The sequence below is a fragment of the Mobula birostris genome, chromosome 24 (genome assembly GCF_030028105.1).
Source record: "Mobula birostris isolate sMobBir1 chromosome 24, sMobBir1.hap1, whole genome shotgun sequence".
Classification (NCBI taxonomy): Eukaryota; Metazoa; Chordata; class Chondrichthyes; order Myliobatiformes; family Myliobatidae; genus Mobula; species Mobula birostris.
In genome coordinates, this window is record NC_092393.1 from 13,701,001 (window position 1) to 13,723,273 (window position 22,273).

The window sequence follows — 22,273 nt, forward strand, 5'->3', positions numbered from 1 at the left end:
TTTGCTGCAGAGTTTTAGTTTATCTAAATAACATTTCTAATTATTTTCTTGTCAGCGTGTCTGCAACTTGAGGCTTTGATTGCATTCCGTGCTCTTCTCAGCTGAAGCATTTTCTAATGGTTCAGTGTTGAGTTGACACTCAATAGCCCAAATTATTGAGGGGAAGTTATAGTTATGGTTCTCACTCCTGAACACTTTATTTACTGGTGCACATGTAGACCGAATGGTGGTAATATTGTGCTTGCAGGTCAGTCAACTCAATATTTTCATTATAATCTAAAGGCTTACTTGTTACTGGAGGGCAAGTAGTGTCTGTGGAACTAAAGTTTCATTGGCCCAGAAGTACAAGCTGAACACTGGAAATATATAAAAATACAGAAAATGTTGAAAATATTCAGCAGTTCAGATAGTATCTGTGAATAGCAAAATAAAGTTAACTCTTTAGGTTAATGATCTTCCATCAGCATTACTCACAGTAGCAAAAGGAGGCATGTTGAAAGATAATCACACTTAGTTCTCAGTTTATGGGGCTAACTAGTAACTCTGACCAGCTGAGATACAACATCAGTAGAGCACTACTGGGAAAGCAAGCAAAAGATGTCCGAAGGCTAATCTGCCATTTGGACAGCTGGATAATTAGGCATCATTGTTACCATCTTTGAACTACTACTAAAAGGTTGGAAGATGACAGATAACTAAGAGGAAAATGTACAAGGAGAGACCTGGTATCATGACCAAGTGAGCTTTCATCATTGTAGCAAGTGTCAATTGGAAAGATGATGCTGGTTCTGCTACTTTGTTACAATTATATTTCTAATGGTTCAGTATTGAGCTGGGTTGAACAACCGAAGCTTGCTGATGTCCCATTTAATTTTCAGAAAGCAGCTGCTAAATGCCAAGGACAAGGAAATGTAACTTTGTGAATTTGTACGAGGGTTCTGCTCCTGTTTCTCATTTCTTGAAGCATTGTTCCAGGGACTTTGCAAACATTATTCATGAACAGATTAGTGAGAGGTCCTGGCCTTTGCTTTTTATGGTGCAATCAAAGTTGATAGCTCAGCTTTCTGCAAGTTACTGCTTCCACCCCATGCCTTATTTCAAGACACCCCTGAGTGTAAATGTTATCCCAAACAACATTTTATTACCTATTCTTACATATTCTTCACTTCCCATCCCCTCCATATACAATCCAGTTATCTAACTATTCTATATATCAGGGACTCCCAACCCACGGTCCATGGACCCCTCGGTTAATGGTAGGGGTCCATGGCATAAAAAAGGTTGAGAACCCCTGCCATAGCTAAATACATGGATAGGCATCTTGAACCCAGGATCTCTCCTGTGATGTAGCACTTCAGCAATCTGCTGGTTTCAGATACTTTCCTTTGTTGTCATATTTTTGCTGCTTTGGCATGCCCCTACTCTAGAGACCTGTTAAATCTCAAACTATTGTTTCCTTCTTTGTAAGGTAAACCATAAATTTCTGTCTGGATCCGAAACAGGATAATTTAAAATGTGTTAAATTATCCAAATGTCTGTGTCACATTTCTTGGTTTATAGTACCACCTTCTTCACCTTCGTTTCTATTTTCACTGTGCAGTCAATTTCTTCTCTTAGCCACGGCATTGGGAATGAAGATTTCCACTTGCTGTGTTCGCTGATGAGGCTAATATGGCTTGTGGGTTTTGCCACAGGTGCTATTAGAGGGAGTGTAATTTGGTAGGTGGTGTTCTTCCCTCCCCCTCCCCCCACTATGTTTCTGTGTGTTTCAGAAGCGTGCACCTGATATTCTCAGTGACATCCTCCTGAATGTACCTTCTGCTCTGTGAAGAATCACAGGAGTTAGGATATTTCTCTTTAAGGAGATTTTAAGAACATCCTTGAATATTTTCTTCAATCAACTTGATAGGCTTTTCTCACATTAAATCTCAGAATGTAGTGTTCTAGGGGTTTGGTGTTGGGCCATTAAATGATATGGTCTTCCTAATGTAGTGTAATTAGAGAGCAGGAAAAGGCAGTGGCATTTATTCACTTCTGCCAATGCATGTCCTGATAACTCTTCAGTGCTTTGAGGTGGTGTCCGGTATAGGTAATGGAAGTCACAAAAGCACATAGGACAGGGCTCTCTGCTGGTCAGAAGACCCGTGTTTTAAGTGAGTTTCAAATCTTTTCCTCATGAGACCAGTGTTCTGGCTGACTGATGAATAGTTCTTGAAATATGGGACTGTTTCACATTTTCCAGGGACAGTAAGTTTATGCTTTGAATGGTCTACAATGGACGGAATATTTAACCTAAATTCTCCCTGAGGCTGATCATCTACCCATTGCAGCCTCTGCATTTCCCAGCTGATCAGTGACTGGAATTAAGAATCCAGACCATTATTTCTCTATCTAAAGCAGGGGTTTTCAACATGTTTAATGCCCTGGACCCTTGCCATTAACCGAGGAGTCTGTGGACCCAGGTTGGGAACCCCTGATCCAAATTGGCAGGGATTATTTGCTAATCCCTGCCAATTTAAATTATGCAGAACAAGCTGGAGTCTACCTAGTAGTTTCTGACTGAAGAACCCTTGCTCAATCATTAGCTATCTTACTTTACTTTTTACACTCATACGTAGAACAGCAACAAGCAATGAGAAGGTCTACCTACTCCAGCGTAGGCAAATGAACCAAGGACGAATGAAATAGTTCCAACAAGGAGATGTAGCATTTGCCCTTTACACAGGATTCTGAGCAATGTTAACTACAGAACTAACAAACCATTTACTAATAATGTAAGCTATAAGGGACCCAGATAACTCTGCAAAAATAGTTTAGTCTATCTTTGTCCTGAATTATCTACCTAATGCCAAAACTGTGCAGGAATTGCATTTTAATTGGCTTGAAATTAACCAGTGCATGCTGAGAAAAACTCCAAATGTTGTCAGCTGCAGATTTCAGTTTTGAGTCATTTCAGTTTTAAGAGAGATTCTTCATGTTTCTAATCCGTGTTTAACCAGCAACACCATAATAAGGTTGTAGGTAGTTAGTGGTTTTGGCAGACCCATGATACGATACACAATAAGATGTTAACACATTTAATGGTAACAGGGCCTTTTCACTAAGCTTTTCCTATTTCATTCTCAGAATGATCTTTGATTCTTACAATTATTCAGCCATGTTTATCATTTGGGGTAGATTCTTTGCAAGATTGTTGAATTCCAGTTAAATATGGATATGTTTCTACCATGAAAGATGAAATTGGGCAAAATCAAATGGAAGAAGAAGTATTCTCTATTGATTAGCCATTAGTCTATACATACTGAAGGTGGATACAGCTACACATGACCAAAAAGGACTGAAGTAGCTGCATGTCTTAAGTCAGAGCTCTGAAGATTTGGGCACTAATTTCCGTCACAAACCACATTGTGGGGGTCATTGTCTTAATACCAGAGTTTTAAGTCAAAGTAAACAAATATGTTCACCCAAGTTTGGTGCAACCAGCTGTTCGTTCTAAAGAAGCTCAGTGAAAAATGCTTGGCTTATGGGCTGCTATTTACTGCTTTTTCATTATTGTTGTTTCTTTGTAGCGGCCAGGGGTTTCTGGCTGAACGGAGTTTTATATATGTTATATATATGAAACCTTTTAAATTAGGCTGTAAGAGTTTTATGTGCTTGTTGTATTTTATTTTTAAATTCAGCCTTAAATTTGAGTGGTATCTCATGTCATTTCTATACATTTCTTTCCATAAATAAAACAAACAAGTTTTGGAAATAAGCAATGCTGAAGGAATTTGATTTGTGTGTATTCATAAGCTGCACTATACATGATTAAACCATACAGCCTTCAAATTATATTTGCCCTTGATTTATGTCATAGCTAAATGCATTTGAACCCATCTACTCATTTCAGTTTTATTAAAACAGACTTTTGAAGGAAGATTTCTATCATGGAACAGACTATATTAGAGAAACCAAAGACAGTTGAGTTTTTAAACTTCACTTTGAGCTTTTTGTAAGCTATGGCATTTTGTTTAAAGTTTAGAGAAAATTAAAATAGTAGGTAAAAGGAAAAGAGATATTAAAAATAAATAACAGGTAAATAGAAACCTAAACTATTGAAAACATGTCAAGAATTGATGGATTTGTTGGAGTTGCATAATGTAAGAGTTAAGCGAAGACTGTGCTCCTTCCAGTAAAGATATAAAGATTGTAGGGAGGATGGGCACCATGGTACAGGAGACCAATCAGGCAATGAATTAAAAATTAATGTGCAAGTGGTAAGGGGAATGCAGTTATGTAGTATAGATAGTATTCACTGCAGGTGCAAGCTTGTGTCATAAAGGGAAAGGTGACAAAATGTGAGGATTAGAAAGGGTGGGGGAAGATAAAATTAGCTTTTTGTTTAAATTGATGAAGCATTCCTAATGAGATGGATGGATGATTTGATGTAATAGAAATGGATAAGTAGTATGAGATGGATCATTGGATTCAGGGTAACCAAGATTGGGAAGTGAGCAGTTCAAGATAATTCACTTTGGAAGGATAGACACAGTTGGAAAGGAAGTGACTGGCTCCAATAAAGTATGGTATTTGGTCAGTTGTAGAAAATAACCTTCTCTCAGAAAATAGAATCATTGGAGGTCTATTGGCTCACTGACAGTCACTATTAAATTGGATAATATCAGTCAAGAAGTAAACACACTTGTAACAAAAGTAATGCAATAACCGGTGATCATAATCTTCACAAAGACTGGGCATAACAGGCTGTTAAAGAATCAATCAACTGTTGATCAAGTTTCCTTGAACAATATGTCATAGACTCATCTGGGGATAAGACTATTTGAGACACAGGTGTATAAAAGGACAGGGTTTCTTGGTATTCACATGGTAAAGGAATATTTTAAAAATTAATGACCAAAGCATAACAGAATTTCGAAACATAGAAAACCTACAGCACAATACAGGCCCTTCTGCCTACAAAGTTGTGCCGAACACGTACCTATCCAAAAGTCTCTTAAAAGACCCTATCGTATCCGTCTCCATCACCGTTGTCGGCAGCCCATTCCACGCACTTACCACTCTCTGCGTAAAAAACATAGCCCTGACATCTCTGTACCTACTCCCCAGCCTGTGTTCTCTTATGGCAACCATTTAAGCCCTGGGAAAAAGCCTCTGACTATCCACATGATCAATGCCTCTCATCATCTTACACACCTCTATCAGGTCACCACTCATCCTCTGTCGCTCCAAGGAGAAAAGGCCAAGTTCACTCAACCTATTCTCATAAGGCATGCACCCCAATCCAGGCAACATCCTTGTAAATCTCCTCTGCACCCTTTCTATCACTTCCACATCCTTCCTGTAGTGAGGTGACTAGAACTGAGCACAGTACTCCAAAGTGGGGTCTGACCAGGGTCCTATGTAGCTGCAACATTACCTCTCGGCTCTTAAATTCAATTCCACGATTGATGAAGGCCAATACATCGCTCACCCTCTTAACCACAGAGTTAACCAGCGCAGCTGCTTTGAGTGTCCGATGGACTCGGACCCCAAGATCCCTCTGATCCTCCACACTGCCAAGAGTCTTACCGTTAGTACTATATTCTGCCATCATATTTGATCTACCAAAATGAACCACTTCACACTTAACTGAATTTAACTGAATCTGAGTGACAAACATGGGCCTGAAACTTAAAGGCACTTACAAAGATATGAAGAAAAAGAAATAGGGAAATTAGATTGATGGTTGTTACAGTAGATGAATAGTAGCAGGTGCTTAACAAAATATTTAATAGTTTTAATATAGATACAGACCATTAATACATAATGTGAAAAAGGATCCATTTGTAGTTAACTAAAGATTGATTAGAGTGAATAATACAGCCTATAATGTTCCAATATTAGTGCAGTTCTCAGAATAGCAAGAGGTTTACAATAAGTTAGCATTCAGGTACATCAAATGATGAGAAATGTTAACACTTTGTAAGGGTGAGGTTGCCTTGCCACAATTGTATTTAGAACACATCTGGAATACTGTAGGTTTTGACTTGTCTAAAATAAGAATAGAATATTCTGGAAATACTCTACAGGTCAGGCCACATCTACCAACAGACAAATAAACTGTTCAGGTTTAACTGTGATAACCAGTTTTAGTAAAGCCACTTAGCTCCAGACCTTGTTGTAGCCTTGGTTCAAACACTGACCAGCATTAAGTTTCAGAGCAGAATTGAGGGTGTTCAAGACATCTTTTGAAGCAACACACAATTAATCTGGATGAACATTTTGCCAAATGAATTTCCCCATCCAGAAGTGTCTTGTACCAAGGATCACAATGGATAAGCAGCATATCCAAGAAGGACTTACTGACAAATCATATCTAAGTTAACAGATGATTTAAACAATTCTGTACTTTGCAAACATATTTAATAAGAGGATCAGGAATAGGCAACAGCACAGGTGCTGCATTTCTTAAGAGTTCACTGCCAGAAGGAACATCATCTGGAGATTTGGATGTAGAAACTTTCCCTGCCAACTCTTCTTTTGCAGATAATCTACAATTGCTGCTTCAACAACATTCCACGACTAACAGCAAATTAACACCTGAAGGCCACATTACCTACAGACAGATGTATGCAGTAAAAGGAGTTAACTACATGATCCTGAGACTGCTGATAAGATTACCATCAATCAGGTAGCAGTGGCACTAATAAATAGGTTCATTTTAATTTAAATTCATTAATATACGCAAGTATGTACTATCACAACTTGAGGCCAAATCTCCCCAAAAGATACATAACTATTCCAATTTTTGAGGGTAGAAATTTGGTATTTAAATGCAGTGAATTCAGTACTCCAGACAAATGCTCACAAACAACACTTAGACGTGGTGCAAAAATATTTTATTGCTAACATATGCAAAGTTAGGTGGTGCGGTATTTACAATCACAAACAGCAGTTTTTCTATGACTGGAAAGGGAAAAGGGAGCAAATTTAGCACATTTAAATAAATACAGGGCCTGCCTCTGGCTGAAACTACAAAGCTATCCAATATTCCCTGTCTCCCTCACTCAACAGAAAGATGACACCCATTCTGCACATACAGGTGAAAAAAGATGGGTCTTCAGATCCTACAGATCATTGATGTTTTAGAAAAAAAATATCCCTTTGGTGGGCCATTGAGACTGAAATATGAAACTATCTAAACGACACAGCATGCTCTATGTTATTCCAACTTGTCGTTTATTCAAACATTAGTACATTGGTCAATTTGAGTCATATCTGCAGTGGAGATGTCTGAAGAATTGGTTATTACTAAAAGGTGAACATCAAGAATTCTATTTTTTGTTCACACTTTTCCTACAATATATCATGACAAATTAAATCATGACGAAGCACAAGTTGTGAGGCTACATTCTTGTTTCCAGCGGCCCTGGTGGTCATTCATTCAACTTCTGTTTCAATGACTACAAAGTTAATGAGCGACTCTCAGAATGCAATACAGGTCTTCGGATGCTTGTTTGCACAGGAGTGACCAACAGTGCCAAAAGAGCAAGGAAATAGCAAGTGCTGACCAAAAGCTAGATAAGTTATGCTTTTAGTTTAATATCCAAATATAGATTATTGTCAATGAAAGATTAATACAAGTTTATACATTTGACGAAGTTTGGCAGCTCCTTTAAAACCTCACAGTCCACAGTCACTTTAGTAGAGATATAGAATCCTCACAAGCAGCTGTAGAAATGGCACAAATAACAGTATCAAAACGAATAAAGCTTCAAAATCACTGCCAACTGTTCTTATCTAAAAAATGTTTTAAAAGTTCCAAAGTTTTGATATAATCATTAATGGGCTGACAAAAATATGGAAGATCGTAACAGTTTTAGTAAGATTTGACTGGTTTTATTTTTGTTAGAGGAGTGTAAATCTGGGGAAGAGAGGGTATTTTGCAGACCAGGAAAATGGGGCACTGCCTTCAAATTAATACCTTCTCCGTATATTCAAACATCCAAATCAAGCTTCAGCTTTCAGTCCATAAAAAAGAAAAAGGAAAATACACAAACATCCCTCTCTTGTGGTTATATACAAGTAGTGTTTTTCATATTTTCAAAAAGGAATTTTCCATTTGTTTTCACTGGAGCTTATACAGCAGCGTATATAAATCAGCTTTACAGACTGTGAGGGACCACAAACCCCAAACATCAAAACAAAGCTAATCTCTATGTAGTATTTACAAAAAGAGATTGCAATAATATTAGTTGTAGCATCTGCAGTGCATGGAACTTAAAGTAAATGCTGTAACTTTACAATAATAATCTAAGGGAAAATAGGTGTGCGAGGGTTGTGTGTTTTTAAATACAACTTGTGTACCACTGCTGAACAACTCAAAACTTCCATTAGAGGTCTTATTTGATTGCAATTTACTGCAAAGGCAGAATGGTTGCCCCACACATGCAAGAGCTCTTAAAATTCTTTTGTCTCCTTGTTTTCAAATAAATGAAACCTCTGCTGAACTGTAAGTCCTTCTTTCAAGCTCTGTGGATAGAAAGCAGGAGAAACAATCAGCCTTCTTACAAAAACTAACACAAAAATCAAATAATAATTTCATATTTCATTGCAGCACACAACTCAATTATCCTTTGCTTTTAAATCTAGATTGATGGTAATCAAAAATCAGGTTTAACAATATAAAATAAAATTTTAGAGTACTGTGCAATTAATTCTCTAATTATTCTTAAAAATAAATAAATGACAGAATGTCTTACTACCTATTGAATATAATTATTGGTTTATAAAGCTTACTTTAGATGGACAATGAAGCAAGAATAGTTGACATGATTAACAACAGACTAAACAATCACTAAACCATACATGCATATATTCGGGCACAGAAGGACAAACACAATAAAAGCGACAATTAGATTCCACACAACTGGTTGATAAGGCTCATTTTACATTTAAAAAAGATTTTATTACAACTCAGTAGAACATACTATCCAAGATAATACAATTCAATTTCACAACAGGTTAGACATAATCCAACTGTAGTTCCAAGTCTACAACTGGAATCCTGGCAAAAAGTGAAATATTAAACTTTAAAAAAAGGTAAATAGGAATAAAGCCATTACTGTGTAGGAAATTAAATGCCTTCCCAGTTTTTCTTCACAAAACAGCAAAATACGATTGTTAAAATGATCGGGTACATTGATGGGAAGGGTATGGAGGGCTATGGTTCAGGTGCAGGTCGATGGGATTAGGCAGATTAATGGTTCGGCACAGACAATATGAGCCAAGAGGCCTGTTCCTTATGTAGTGTTCTATGACTATCAACAAGATGTTTGATACAAGATGAAGTCAATGGGAAAATAAGCCTCAATTCCAAATACTGAATTTTATCAGAAATCCTTTTGACTACTTTTACTATGAAATCCAATATAAACCAACAATTTTGTGCTGTGGGCATGCATTCATATTGTGGTTGCTTCAAGTGCAAAAATGGGTGGAGAAATTTTCAAAAAGGAATTTAAATTAACGCAACTCCCAATTCTGACAGATTTCACTGGATGTGTTGTTAAAAGACTGATGTCATAAATACTATCGGAAAACAAACATATCCACAATTACAGCAGATATGGTGCAAGCAATTGTTACAAGATGGAGTTACCTAGACTCTCTGCAGCTTTCAGATACATGGCTTTGGCCCCCAAATGATAGCATGGGGGACTGGAATGCTTTTTCACTGATTATTTCAAATATAGACATTGATATTGTGTGGACCATTACAACAATAAGACTTGGAAGCTTTGTTAACTCATTAGAGACTAGAATATTCAGCCCAAGGAAGCAGCAGACTACCTCATTAAATATATTTACAACATAGTTATATTTTGCAGAGCAAGGGGAACTAAGGGCTACAGAATCATAGAACACTACAGCACAGAAACAGGCCCTTTGGCCCATCGACCTGCACCCAGACCATAGCCCTCCAGACCCCTGCCATCCATGTACCTATCCAAATTTCTTTTAAATGTTGAAATCAACCCTGTATCCACCACTTGTGCTGGCAGCTCGTTTGAACTCTCACCATCCTTTGAGTGAAGAAGTTCCCCCTCATGTTTCCCTTAAACTTCTCACCTTTCATCCTTAACCCATGACCTCTAGTTCTAGTCTCACTCAACCTCAGTGGAAAAAAAGCTTACTTCCTTTTACCCTATCTATACCCCTCATAATTTTGTATGCCTCTATCAAATCTTAAAGTTCCCTCAGGTTGTTATAGCTTGGGGTGATAATGGGGCAAGCTCCCACTACCTGGAGCTGAGCTCATGGCCAGAAGTCCAACTTATATAAACCATACTCCATAACCCTTCCATATTCTGTTCCAGTTTTGAGAAGCCGAAGCAACAGGTTTCACAACAAGCCAATGATATTAAACCCAATTCTGATTCTACAGCCCGATTGGTAATTTAACCTTTACATAAGCTGCAGTTTTGTGGTTCAAGGCAACAAAGCATGAAAATAACATGAACGAAAATCCTTTTTTAAAAGAAAATTGTATGATGTTTAGTAGAATGGAACATTCTGTATAAACCGTTAATGTAAATTGCTTTATTTCTGCAGTGTAGTTTTAAATAAGCATGCATGGAACAAACACATTAGAGTTCAATAATTGCATGGCACTCCAATGATTTATAAAATCAGTGGAAATAAGCAACATTCAAAAGAAAGCATAAAAAATATGCCAAGTGTATATACTAAACCTCTAATGCTGTTGTGGGGTTACCAAGAGAACATGAATTTAGGATAGGGAATAGTATATTCTGCCCATATAGCTTGACCTGCCATTCAATGAATAATAATTAATGAACATCTTAATTCCAACTGCCTGCCTTCTCTCTGCATCTGTTAGTAGCTTTATTTGGCAGTCATAATCTATCTTAAGTTATTAAGACAGTTTGGAACTACTATATAATGTTACATAATTACAACTATGGTTGAATTTGTTGTTTCTGGAAATAGTTGATCGAGATGTACAAGATGATGAGGGGCACAAATAGGCTAAATAGCAAGAGACTTTTCCCCATAGCAAAGGTGAATAAAATCAGAAAGCATCTCAAGGTAAGGGTAGGATGTTTAGTGGGGATTCGAGGAAGAATCTTTTTTCTCTGAGAATTGTTGCAATCTAGAATGCATTGTCCGAGCAGTTGGTGGAGGAAGCACCTCACACAGCATTTGAGAAATAACCACACAATTACTTGAATTTCCGATGCACAGAAGTCTATAGGTCAAATACTGAAAAATAGAATTAGTACAGATTGGTATGGACATGAAGGCTAAATGTGATTTTATGAATTTGGGTTGCCCCAGTTGTTTGGGATACCTTGCAATCAAGGCAACCAAAAAAAAACCACAGAGGAATAACTTGATTTTCACATTTATTCTTGCAATATGACCTACTACAGAACTACACCTTTTGAATTCTTTCAATTACTGGTTCACCACTACACCATATAAATTTGTTGATACTTGTGGTCATGCACACTTCAGGAAAATTTTACAATAAATTTCAAATTCTGGAGTTATCTTGCTTGTAGACACAGCAATGAGAGATTTAATTTCACACAGGCCAAAGCAGAGACCAATAAACAAATCCAAACAGACGCCAGTGGATGCCCACACATAAAAACAGCCCAACTCCCACAGTGACATGCTGTGACTCAGTGACAATAGCTAATGATGATTGTTTGTTTACCTACAAGGGAAGATGTCAATCATCAGGTAGCTCTAGCTGTCCCATGCCACCTCTTTACTCACAGACTACAGGACGACGATGGGGAGCAAAATGGAATAAGGCATTAGAAAACAAAGCATCACTGTTAACCCATGTATTTTAGACAACGATTTCTTGCTTGATTTCACCCAGAAGCAGGAAATTTCAAAGGTTATTTCTTTAAATCAAATATAACTACATTAGTTCTTCCAGCAAGGTGCGAGTGACGTTCTCTTCCTCCATTAGTAAAAATAGCTCAAAGCAATTCACTCCTTTGCTAAATAAAGCAAATCAACTTTTTATTTTCTTTCTCTTTTTAGTGATCTCATAAGGGTTTGGCCAATGACAGTGCACAGCACACAGCACCTAGGGTGAAATAAATGTTGAGCAGTAACCTTGAAATGGGAAAATATGTCATTTCTAACCTAGCTTTGATGTATCTTTGACCCCAATAAAGAGTTCTAATTGTTATTTTCATATATATATATATATAAAAGGAAACATCTCAAGTATAGTGCACAATCTCACATGAGAAGCAGGCAACTTGTTTCCTTGATTTACTCAATATAATGCTACAGTTGCCTCCTTGAGGTGCCAGGTTATCTAATGACTCCTGCTGATCCAACGACACTGCTGTCTGTCAAGAGAGAGACTCCTTTGATGGGAATCATGCCAAAACTTTGGGCTTTTAAATAGTACAGCCTCCTAGAATGATGACACTTGACTCATTAACACAAATCAGCATCCAGAAGATATAGCCAAAAATAATCATGAGAATCACTTCCTTCAGTAGGGAAAATACTGGGGAAGTGGGGGGTACTGATTTTATTTCATATCATAAAACTAAGGATATAAGTCATGAAATCTACACCTGTTCACAGTTGTGGTTTCCCTGCAATGGCAAAACAATTTAAGGATTGGGAAATAAACTCAATTATCTCAAAGGACTTTCTGTTCAGATTCATGTAGCAGGAGCAGGATTCATGGGGCAAGAAGCAGGAGCTTTCCAAAGTGGCGCCTGTTGGGACTTTCTGCTCAGTTTGTTTCATTGGCAATTTAAATGGAGTAACCATTGTGGGAGCAGTCATTATGGGAGTAGGCAACTGAGATTTTGGCAAGAAGAGGCAGAGGCTGAAGTGAGTTTTCAGTAAGTCTATCTTTCTTTATTATTACATAGGTAGCACAGTGGGAATGGAATCCAGAGCAGTGATGTGCGCCTCTTGCAAGATGTGAAAAGTCAGGGAGAATCTCCTGTGACCCTGATGACTACAGCTCTGAGAAGTGTATCCTTACACCCATTTTAGGGAGCTAGAGTTGGAACTGGGTGACCTACACATTATTCGGGTGAATGATAGGCAGGAGCTATCAGGAGAGGGCAAAGGAATAGATAGACAGTACAGAGTACCCCTGTAGCTGTTCCCCTCAATAATAAGGACAAGGCTCTGGATACTGTTGGGGTTGGGGGTGGATATGAGCTAGCAGGGGAAAGCTGCAGAAACCAGTATGGATTTGTGGCTCAGAAAGGAATATGAAGAGAGCAGTGGTTTTAGGGGATTCAATTCTTCAAAAAATTGATGGGAGATTCAGTGGACAAGAAAGAGACTCCCGGATGATATGTTGCCTCCCTGCTGCCAGGGTCAAGGACATCTCAGACTAGTCCACAGTATTCTTAAGGGGGAGATAGAGCTGCTAGAAGTCATAGTACATACTGGTACCAAAGACATAGCTAGGAAAAGGGATGAGGTCCTGAAGAGCGAATATAGGGAGCTAAGAAGGAGTCTAAAATGCAGAACCTCAAGAGTAGTAATCTGCTCATACTACACTCCAGTCCAGTGAGGGTAAGAATAGAATGGTATGGCTGAAAAATTGGCATGGGTGCAAGTTTTCAGATTTGTGGATCATTGGGATCTCTTCCCAGGGAAGTATGACCTCAAAAAAAAGGAAGGGTTACACCTGAACTCGAAAGTGAACTTACAGGCAGATTTGCTAAAGCTGATGGGAAGGATTAAACTAGTTTAGCAGTGGGATAGGAACCAGAGTGATAGACCAGATGATGCAGCATTTGGTGTAAAGGTAAAATGCAATGTGGCGAAAGACATTGAGGAAGGGATGGGGATTGTGGATGGGGCATAAATGCAGTCACTTGGATGGGTTGAAATGATGATAAGTATCAGGAACAAGGGTGATGAACTTAGAGCATGGATCAGTACTTAGAGCTATAATGTTGTGGCCAAGACTTACCGAGACTTGGCTGTCACAAGGGCAGGGATGGCTGCTGGATGCTCCAGGGTTTAAGGTATTTCAAAAGGGGCAAGGAGGGTGGTAAAAGAGGTGCCTTATGTTTTGTAACACCAAAACAAAAAACTAATTGAAAAAAAAACTTGGAACCAGGAGATGTGTGCCTACTTCCATTTTTTTTTTTACGTTTCGTGAGATGTACACTTATGACATGGTGACATTACGTTGTATGCCATTCTCGTACTTTTATATATAACCAATGATGTATTATGTAAACAACAAAAACAGTATATTTACTATATTACCTACATTATTGAAATATTAAATATCCAACACTCTTCCCTACTTAACTATAAACTCTAACTCAATATAGAAGGCATCTCAACTTATATAAATATTCACACACACATACATGCAGTATATTCAGATTCAAAATACATTATCAAAGTATGTATGCAGTATACAACAATGAGATTTGTCTACCCAGATACCCACAAAACATAGAAAACCATGGAACCCGTTCAAAGAAAAATCACCAACTCCTCCCAACATGCAAAAGAAAACAAATCGCACAAAAGGCAACAAGAAAGAGTGAGAAGCCTAGTATATACATATACACATTCATACAGATATACACACACACACACAATATACTGTATAACGACAGTATAGACATCAAAGGCATAGTAAATTTTAAATTACAGGTCGACCTTCACTAATCCGGCTACCTGTAATCCAGTTCCTTCGATAATCTGGCACTTACTATGCTTAATGTGATCCTTCTGTAATTCGGCATTTTCACTAATCCGGCACTCCTCAGATCCCAATGGTGAAGGTCAACCTGTATCTCATTCAGGCCCAGATTTAATTGCTGTGGAAGATTTCTTACTCCCGTGTCTCTCTGGACAAGGGAGAGGGGTGGCATCACTGATTGGGAGAGACTTGAGACATGTGTCTATGAAACAATCTCAACTTCTGGGGCCTTCTCCGTGATAGTTGTAGGAGTTGACTTTGGGACTTCAAAAAGTGGTTTTGATAGCTCAGCACACCTTTTTTCTCTAACAATTGATTCTGCTCTCTTCAACTGGTTAATGTATCATCTCCAGATGACATCAGATGCAATCTCCACTGTGTAGGAGAGTGGTCCAGTTCTGTCCTTAATTTTTTCAAGTACCTACTTTTGATCATCTCTGTAGTGTCTTGACTGGACTGCTTGCCCAGGCATGGAACATCGAAGCTCCTTGTTTGAGAAGACTCCAATTTGTGTCAACTGTTTGTCTTGCATACTCTTTTTGAGATTGGATCGGAGGAGATCCAAGCATAAGTGCAAAGGACGACCCAAGAACAGCATATCTGGTGAGTTGCTGGTTGTGGAGTGTGCTAAATTGCGAAATGCAAGGAGAAAATTGGCGAGCTTCTGATTCAGTGTCAGTGTAGTGTGTTCTGCTGACATTGCATTCTTTAGATCCTGGACAAATCTTTCTGCCAAGCCATTTATAGCTGGGTGGTATGATGCAGATGTAATACATGTCTTATTCCATTCATTTTCAGAAATGACTGAAACTGTTCCACAGCAAACTGTCTATTGTCATTGACCAAGAACACCAGTCCTTGAGAAGAGACTTCACAATACATAACAATATGTGAGGCTGTAGTGAAGACTATTGGGAACTTTGTAGCTGCATCCACTACTACCAAGAAATTTATGCCCATAAATGGTTTGGCAAAATCTACAAGAACCCTCTGTCAGGGCAATGCAGGCTATTCCCAGGCATGGAGAGGCACTGCTCTTGGCATCTTCTGGATATGGTGGCATCCAAACAGTGCACGGAAAGCGACTCGATCTGATGATCTATCCCAGGCCATCAGACAACAGCCAGTGCTTTCATTTTAGCTCTTTAGCTCTCAATTTGGATGGTATAACAACTCTCAATCCCCACGTAAGGCAACCCCCATCAAGGGCAAGTTTATCCTGGTGCTGGTAAGAATGGGGGACTGGAATTTCTGCTGCACATTCCAGTCATTTTGAGTGGCCATGTAGACTTGAGACAGTCTGGGGTCTTTTCTGGTGTCCCTTTGAACGATCTCTGTTGCATAGGGAGACTTTTGATTTGCATTAGGGAGAATGCATCAAGAGCAGTGTCCTCTTTTGTAAATTTTTCAGGCATTGCCTTTTTCAAGGGTAAATGGGACAGTCCGTTAGCTTTTCCATGATTAGTTTTCCTCTTGAATTCGATCTTCTAATTATGTCCCCCAAGAAACAGAGCCCATCTCTGCTTTTATGCTGCTGCTGCTGTTAGCAGAACACCCTTCTGTGCATTGAAAATGGACACTACTGGTTGTAAACTCTCTCCAAATGTTTTCCACCAAATGTAAATGTTTTCCACCCTAAACCAGATTCAAGGGCTCTCTGTCAATCTCTGCACAATTTTTCACTGCAGCCGTAAGGGAGCATGATGCAAAGGCTATGGGGCGTTTACTTCTATCACTCATAGCATGCAACATGACTGCACCTATAGCATAAGGCTAGGCATCACAGGCAAGCTTCACTGGACAATGCAGATCATAATATGTGAGTGTAGTCTCTGATGTCACCATTTCCTTTGTTTTTTTGGAAAGCTACCTCACAATGCAATTTCCATTACCATTTCTTCAAGATCTGTAGTAATGAGTTCAAGGGATGCAGCATAGTAGGCAGGTTTAACATAGAACTTGGAATAGTACAGCTTGGCAGGAACTTGTTATAATAATTGACAAATCCAAAAAGTGACTGCAACTGTGATACGTCCTTTGGCGTTGGGGCATCCACCACTCCTCAACTTTTCTCAGCACACTCATGTAATCCTTGTGCATCAATAGTGTGGCCATAGTACATGAATTCACATTTACAGAATTCCCATTGGTTGCATCATGCTCCAACCCATAATCTTCAAATCTTTTTAACAATGTCTTGAGATTCGGGAGACGTTCCTTATCATCCTTACTGGTAATAAAGATGTCAAATAACACTGAGTGCCAGGGCAGCCTTATAGCACTTGGTCCATGTCTTTCTGCCAGAGTGCTGGTGCAGATACCACTCCAAAAATAAAGCCTATTACAGCAATTAAGTAATTTGTGAGTGTTTATGGTGAGAAACACTTTGGACTCTTCTTCCTTCTACATCTGTAGGTAGTTTCTGAAGTGTTTTCCTTCTACGGTTTGCAAAGATATCCTCTATCCTGGGTAGAGGGTATTGATCTACTTTCAGTACTGGGTTGATGGTGACCTTAAAATCACCACAGATTCAGACAGACCAAGTTTCTTTTTGCTTTTGGGACCACTGCATTACCCATGGGCTTCTTTCAACCTTGGTAAGAATTCCTTCAACCTCCATGCAAACTAGCTCATTGGCTACTTTATCATGGACGGTATAAGGAACCAGGCAGGCTTTGTCAAACTTGGGTGTGGCATTTTCATTTAACACTATTTTACCCTTGATATGTTTGAGTTTTCCAGTGCCATCCTTGAACACCGCTGTGGCATCATCCATTGCTTTTCTTAATTCGCTTTCTGTTGACTCTATTGCAGAGGATGTGGCACGCAAATAGTGGATGGATCTCCAATCAAGTTTTATTTGTCTCAGCCAATCACAGCCCTACAATGCTGGCCCTCTGTTTTTTTCCCATATACAAGCCCAATGTGGCTTGTTGGTTGTTATATTTCACTGTTACAAATGTCATTCCCACATGAGTTATCTTTTCTCCAGTATAAGATCTTAGTTGGATATCTGCAAGCTTCAGTTTAGTATCTTTTAAGTGGCATTCAAACTCATTTTGTGGAATGACAGAAACAGCTGAGTCAGTGTCTGATTCTATTTTAATTAATCTGCCAATCACTTCTAGTTGTAAGTCATAATGCTTGTCTATTGTTAGTTTTCATGTTGTAAATCTCAAGGCTACCCAGTCCTCTCATCATTATCAGATTTTTCATCAACAATATGCAGATTAGTGCTCTTCTTGAAACCACAACTTGACTTCCTACCATAACTGTCACACAATTAATTCAATCAGGCAGGTTTCTGTTTAGATGTTGTATTATTGTTCACATTCACTTTTAGTCCTGAATTGCATCTCTGCTGTATCCATTGATATAGCGATTTCAACTGCTCTTCTAAATATGAGTTGTGCTTCAGATAGGAGCCATTTTTGAATGCTTTCTTGTAAGATTCTACAAACTAAGCAATCTCTTAGTGTATCATGAAGCTCCTTACTGAACTCTGAATGCTCAATTTCTTCAATTCAGCCACACACACTGGAATGGACTCTCATTCCTTTTGATTCTGCTTATGAAACCTAAAACGTTCTGCAATCAACAATGAGTTCTATTCTAAATGTTCCTTCATTATTTTCACAATACGGGTCCACAATCCCTCATCCGAAATCCTTAGGGCCAAGTTGCATTTCGGAATTCAGAAATTTTTCAGATTTTAGGAAATTGATGATTATATTGACAATTAACCTGTCTCAGTACAGGTAGATTTTAAGACCCGGGAGAGCTCCGGATCTACACACACCCTCTCGTATACTTTAAATCTAGATTACTTATAATACTTAATACAATGTAAATGCTATGTAAGTGGTTGTTAACCTGTATTGTTTAGGGAATAATGACAAGAAAAAAAGTCTGTGCATGCTCAAACAACGAGTGCTGGAAAGAGAACTACTGGGTTTTCCCGATCCACGCTCTTCTTGACATTTTCACAGTGAAATTAAACACAAAGTCAACAGTGAACACAAAACATTAGTGAACAGAAAATGCACATGCAGCCAGTATGACGCGCTGAGCCACAACTGACGTCTAGCAGCCTCTGCTAGTGCTGCCACGTCACACCTGAGTGACATCAGCTGTTGGCGAGAAAAACTTTGGTTTTCGGAGCTTTTTGGATTTCAGAATTTCGGATAAGGGATTGTGGACCTGTATCAGCAAAGCTTAATTTTGGCTGGTTTGGTTGGAGCAGTCAAACTTCTAAACAAGCTGCATGTTTTTCTACCCAATGCACTTAGCAAAACTGGGACTTGCTTTTCACCAGCTATTTAATTTGCTTCAAAATACTGTTCAATTCACTCAGTATATGTCAACCAGTTATCTCTTGTACAATCGAACATGTCCATCTTTCCAATGTAGCCAGAGATTACTGCTTTTTTAAAAAAAATTATCATCACCTGGTACTCTCTGTATATGAACCTGAGAATTCATCCACTTTCTGCCTTTTTAAAAAAAGTTGCACTGTACTGCTGCACTTTTTTAAAAAAAAACTTGAATATTTCACTATGCTTCTGAAAGGAAAAAAAGTGCTGTGCTTCCACAGGTATGTAGTTGTCTCAGGTTCGTTGTAGAATTTACTTGTTGACACTATTATGTTTTGTAACTCCAATACACAAAACAAATTGAAAGAAAAATACAGACTGGGAAATGTGTGTCTACTTTGTTTCTTCCTATACTTAGCGAGGCGTGCACTTATGACATGGTGGCATGATGATGTACGCCATTCATGTACTTTTACATATAATCCCCAATGCATTATGTAAACAACGAAGAACGCTTAGTCAAACAATGTATTTACAATATTACTCAAAATAGCACTGAAATATTAAATACACAATAGGTGGAGGAGTGGCTTTGCTAATTTGGGATAGCATCACGGCTGCAGATAGGAAAGATGTTGTGGAAGGATCACCTGCCAAGTCAGTTTGGGAGGAAGTCCAAAACAGGAAGGTTGCAGTCACAGTACTGGGAGCATTCTGAAGGCTCCCCAATAACATGAACACTGAGGAGCAGATCAATAAGTGGATTTTGGCAAGGTGCAAAATTAACAAGCAACTTCAACTTCCCTAAAATTGATTGGCACCTCCTTAGTCCAAGGGGTTTAGATGGGGCAGAATTTGTTAGATGTATCCAGGACGGAATCCTGACACAATATATGGACAGGCTAACAAGAGCTCTAGGTGGATATAGTACTAGACAATGAACCTGGTCAGGTGACAGGTCTTTAGTGGACGAACATTTCAGAGACAGTGACCACAGCTCCCTGGCCTTTAGCATAGCCTTTAACAAGATGGGAGCAGACAGTATGGGAAAGTATTTAATTGGGTGAAGGCTAATTATGATTCAGCTATGCAGGAACTTGAGAGTGTAAAATGGGAAAATATGTTATAAAGGAAATGTGGAGGTTGTTTAGCAAGCACTTACACAGGGTTCTGGGTAGATTTGTTCCACTGAGGCAGGGGAAGGACCCATGGTTGACAAGAGAGGTGGAATATTTAGTCAAGAGAAAGAACAAAGCATAGACAGGGATCTTGAGAGTTAGGGAAGGGAAGATAGCCAGGGAAGTGCTCAAGACGAAAGGACCTAGACCATAAGATAGAGGAGCAGAATTAGGTCATTTGGCCTATCATATCTACTCCACAATTTCATCATGGCTGATCCATTTTCCTCTCAGCCCAAATCTCCTGCCTTCTCCCTGCAACTCTTCATGTCCTGACTAATCAAGAACCTATCAACCTCTGCTTTAAATACACCCAATGATTTGGCCTCCACAGCTGCTAGTGGCAACAAATTCCACAGATTCTCCACTCGCTGGCTAAAGAAATTTCTCATCCCCATTCTAAATGGATATCCCCCTATTCTGAGGCTGTGTCCTATGGTTCCAGACTCCCCGCCAAAGGAAACATTTTCTCCATATCCACTGTATTGAGGCCTTTCACCATTCGCTATGTTTCAATAAGAAATACCCCCCACCCATTCTGATACTTCTGAATTCCAGTGAGCACAGCCCGAGAGCTATCAATCAATCCTCATATGGTAACCCCTTCAATCTCATCAATCTCCTCTGAAACCTGGGGCCCAAAACTGCTCACAATACTCCAAGTAAAGCCTCACCAGTGCCTTATAAAGCGTAAGCATTATTTCCTTGCTTTTATATTCTAGTCCTTGTGAAATGAATGCTAACATTGTATTTGTCTTCCTCATCACTGACTCAACCTGCAAATTAACCTTCAGGGAATCCTACACAAGGACTCCTAAGTCTCTTAGCACCTCAGATTTTTGAATTTTCTCTCCATCTAGAAAATAGTCTATGCTTTTATTTCTCCTGCCAAAGTGCATGACCATAGACACCCTGACACTGTATTCCATCTGCCATTTCTTTGCTCATTCTCCCAATCTTTCTGCAGCCTCTCTGTTTCCTCAACACCACTTGTCCCTCCACCCATCTTTGAAACATCCGCAAACTTGGCCACAAAGCTAGAAATTCTGTCATCCAAATCATTGACATATAATGTAAAAAGAAGTGGTCCCAACACAAACCCCTGTGAAACACCACTGGTCACTGACAGCCAACTAGAAAAGACTTCCTTTATTCCTACTCTTTGCCTCCCGATAATCAGCAAATGCTCTATTCATGCTAGTATCCTACCTTTAATATTATTGGCTCTAACTCTGTTAAGCAGCCTCATGTGTGGCACCTGGTCAAAAGCATTCCGTAAGTCTAAGTACGCAACATCTACCGATTCTCCTTTGTCTATCCTGCTGGTTAGTTCTTCAAAGAATTCCAACAGAATTTTCAGGCAAGATTTTTCCTTTAGGAAACCATGCCAACCTCAGCCTATTTTAGCATTTCCCTCCATCCACTCTTAAAAAGTGGAGTGACATTTGCAATTTCCCAGTCCTCCGGAACCATTCCAGAATCTAATGATCCTTGAAAAATCATTACTCCACAATCTTTTCAGCCACCTCTTTCAGAAGTATTTATCCACCTTCAGACCTTTCAGATTCCCAAGCACCTCTCCCGAGTAATGGCAACTTTACTCTCATCTGCCCCTCACATTCTTGAACTTCAGCTATAGTGCTAGCGTCTTCCACAATGAAGACTGATGCAAAATATTCACTCAATTTGTCTGACATTTCTTGTTCTCCCATTACTACCTCTCCAGCATCATTTTCCAGCTGTCTATTATCTACTCTTGTCTCTCTTTTACTCTCTACATATCAGAAGAAACCTCTGGTATCCTCTTTAATATTATTGGTTAGCTTACCTTACTATCCATATTTTCCCTCTTTATGACCATTTTAATTGCCTTCTGTTGTTTTTTCTTAAAAGCTTCACAATCCTCTAAGTTCCCACTAATTTTTGCTCTATTATATGAAAATTACGACTGAGAAGGTGCTCAAGAAGCTTAATGGTCTGAGGGTGGATAAATCTCCTGGTCCTGATGGAATGCACCCTCGGGTTCTGAAGGAAGTAGCCGGAGA

At 38.9% G+C, this 22,273-nt stretch overlaps 2 protein-coding genes across 7 annotated transcripts in view; one reads left to right on the forward strand and one right to left on the reverse strand.

The window, feature by feature from the left end:
* Positions 1 to 22,273, forward strand: part of LOC140187344 (uncharacterized) — a 184,558-nt gene that overhangs the window by 63,558 nt on the left and 98,727 nt on the right. The window lies entirely within an intron of this gene.
* Positions 6,865 to 22,273, reverse strand: part of LOC140187342 (uncharacterized) — a 452,977-nt gene continuing 437,568 nt past the window's right edge. For 2 of the 4 annotated variants that reach the window (XM_072242544.1, XM_072242543.1), the window contains exon 24: positions 6,865 to 8,514. In XM_072242544.1, the coding sequence (XP_072098645.1) occupies positions 8,443 to 8,514 (72 nt within the window). In that variant the 3' untranslated portion in view covers positions 6,865 to 8,442. Of the gene's footprint in view, positions 8,515 to 11,728; positions 11,794 to 22,273 lie in introns of all 4 variants that reach the window. The other 2 variants (XM_072242546.1, XM_072242545.1) reach the window with 2 other exon arrangements.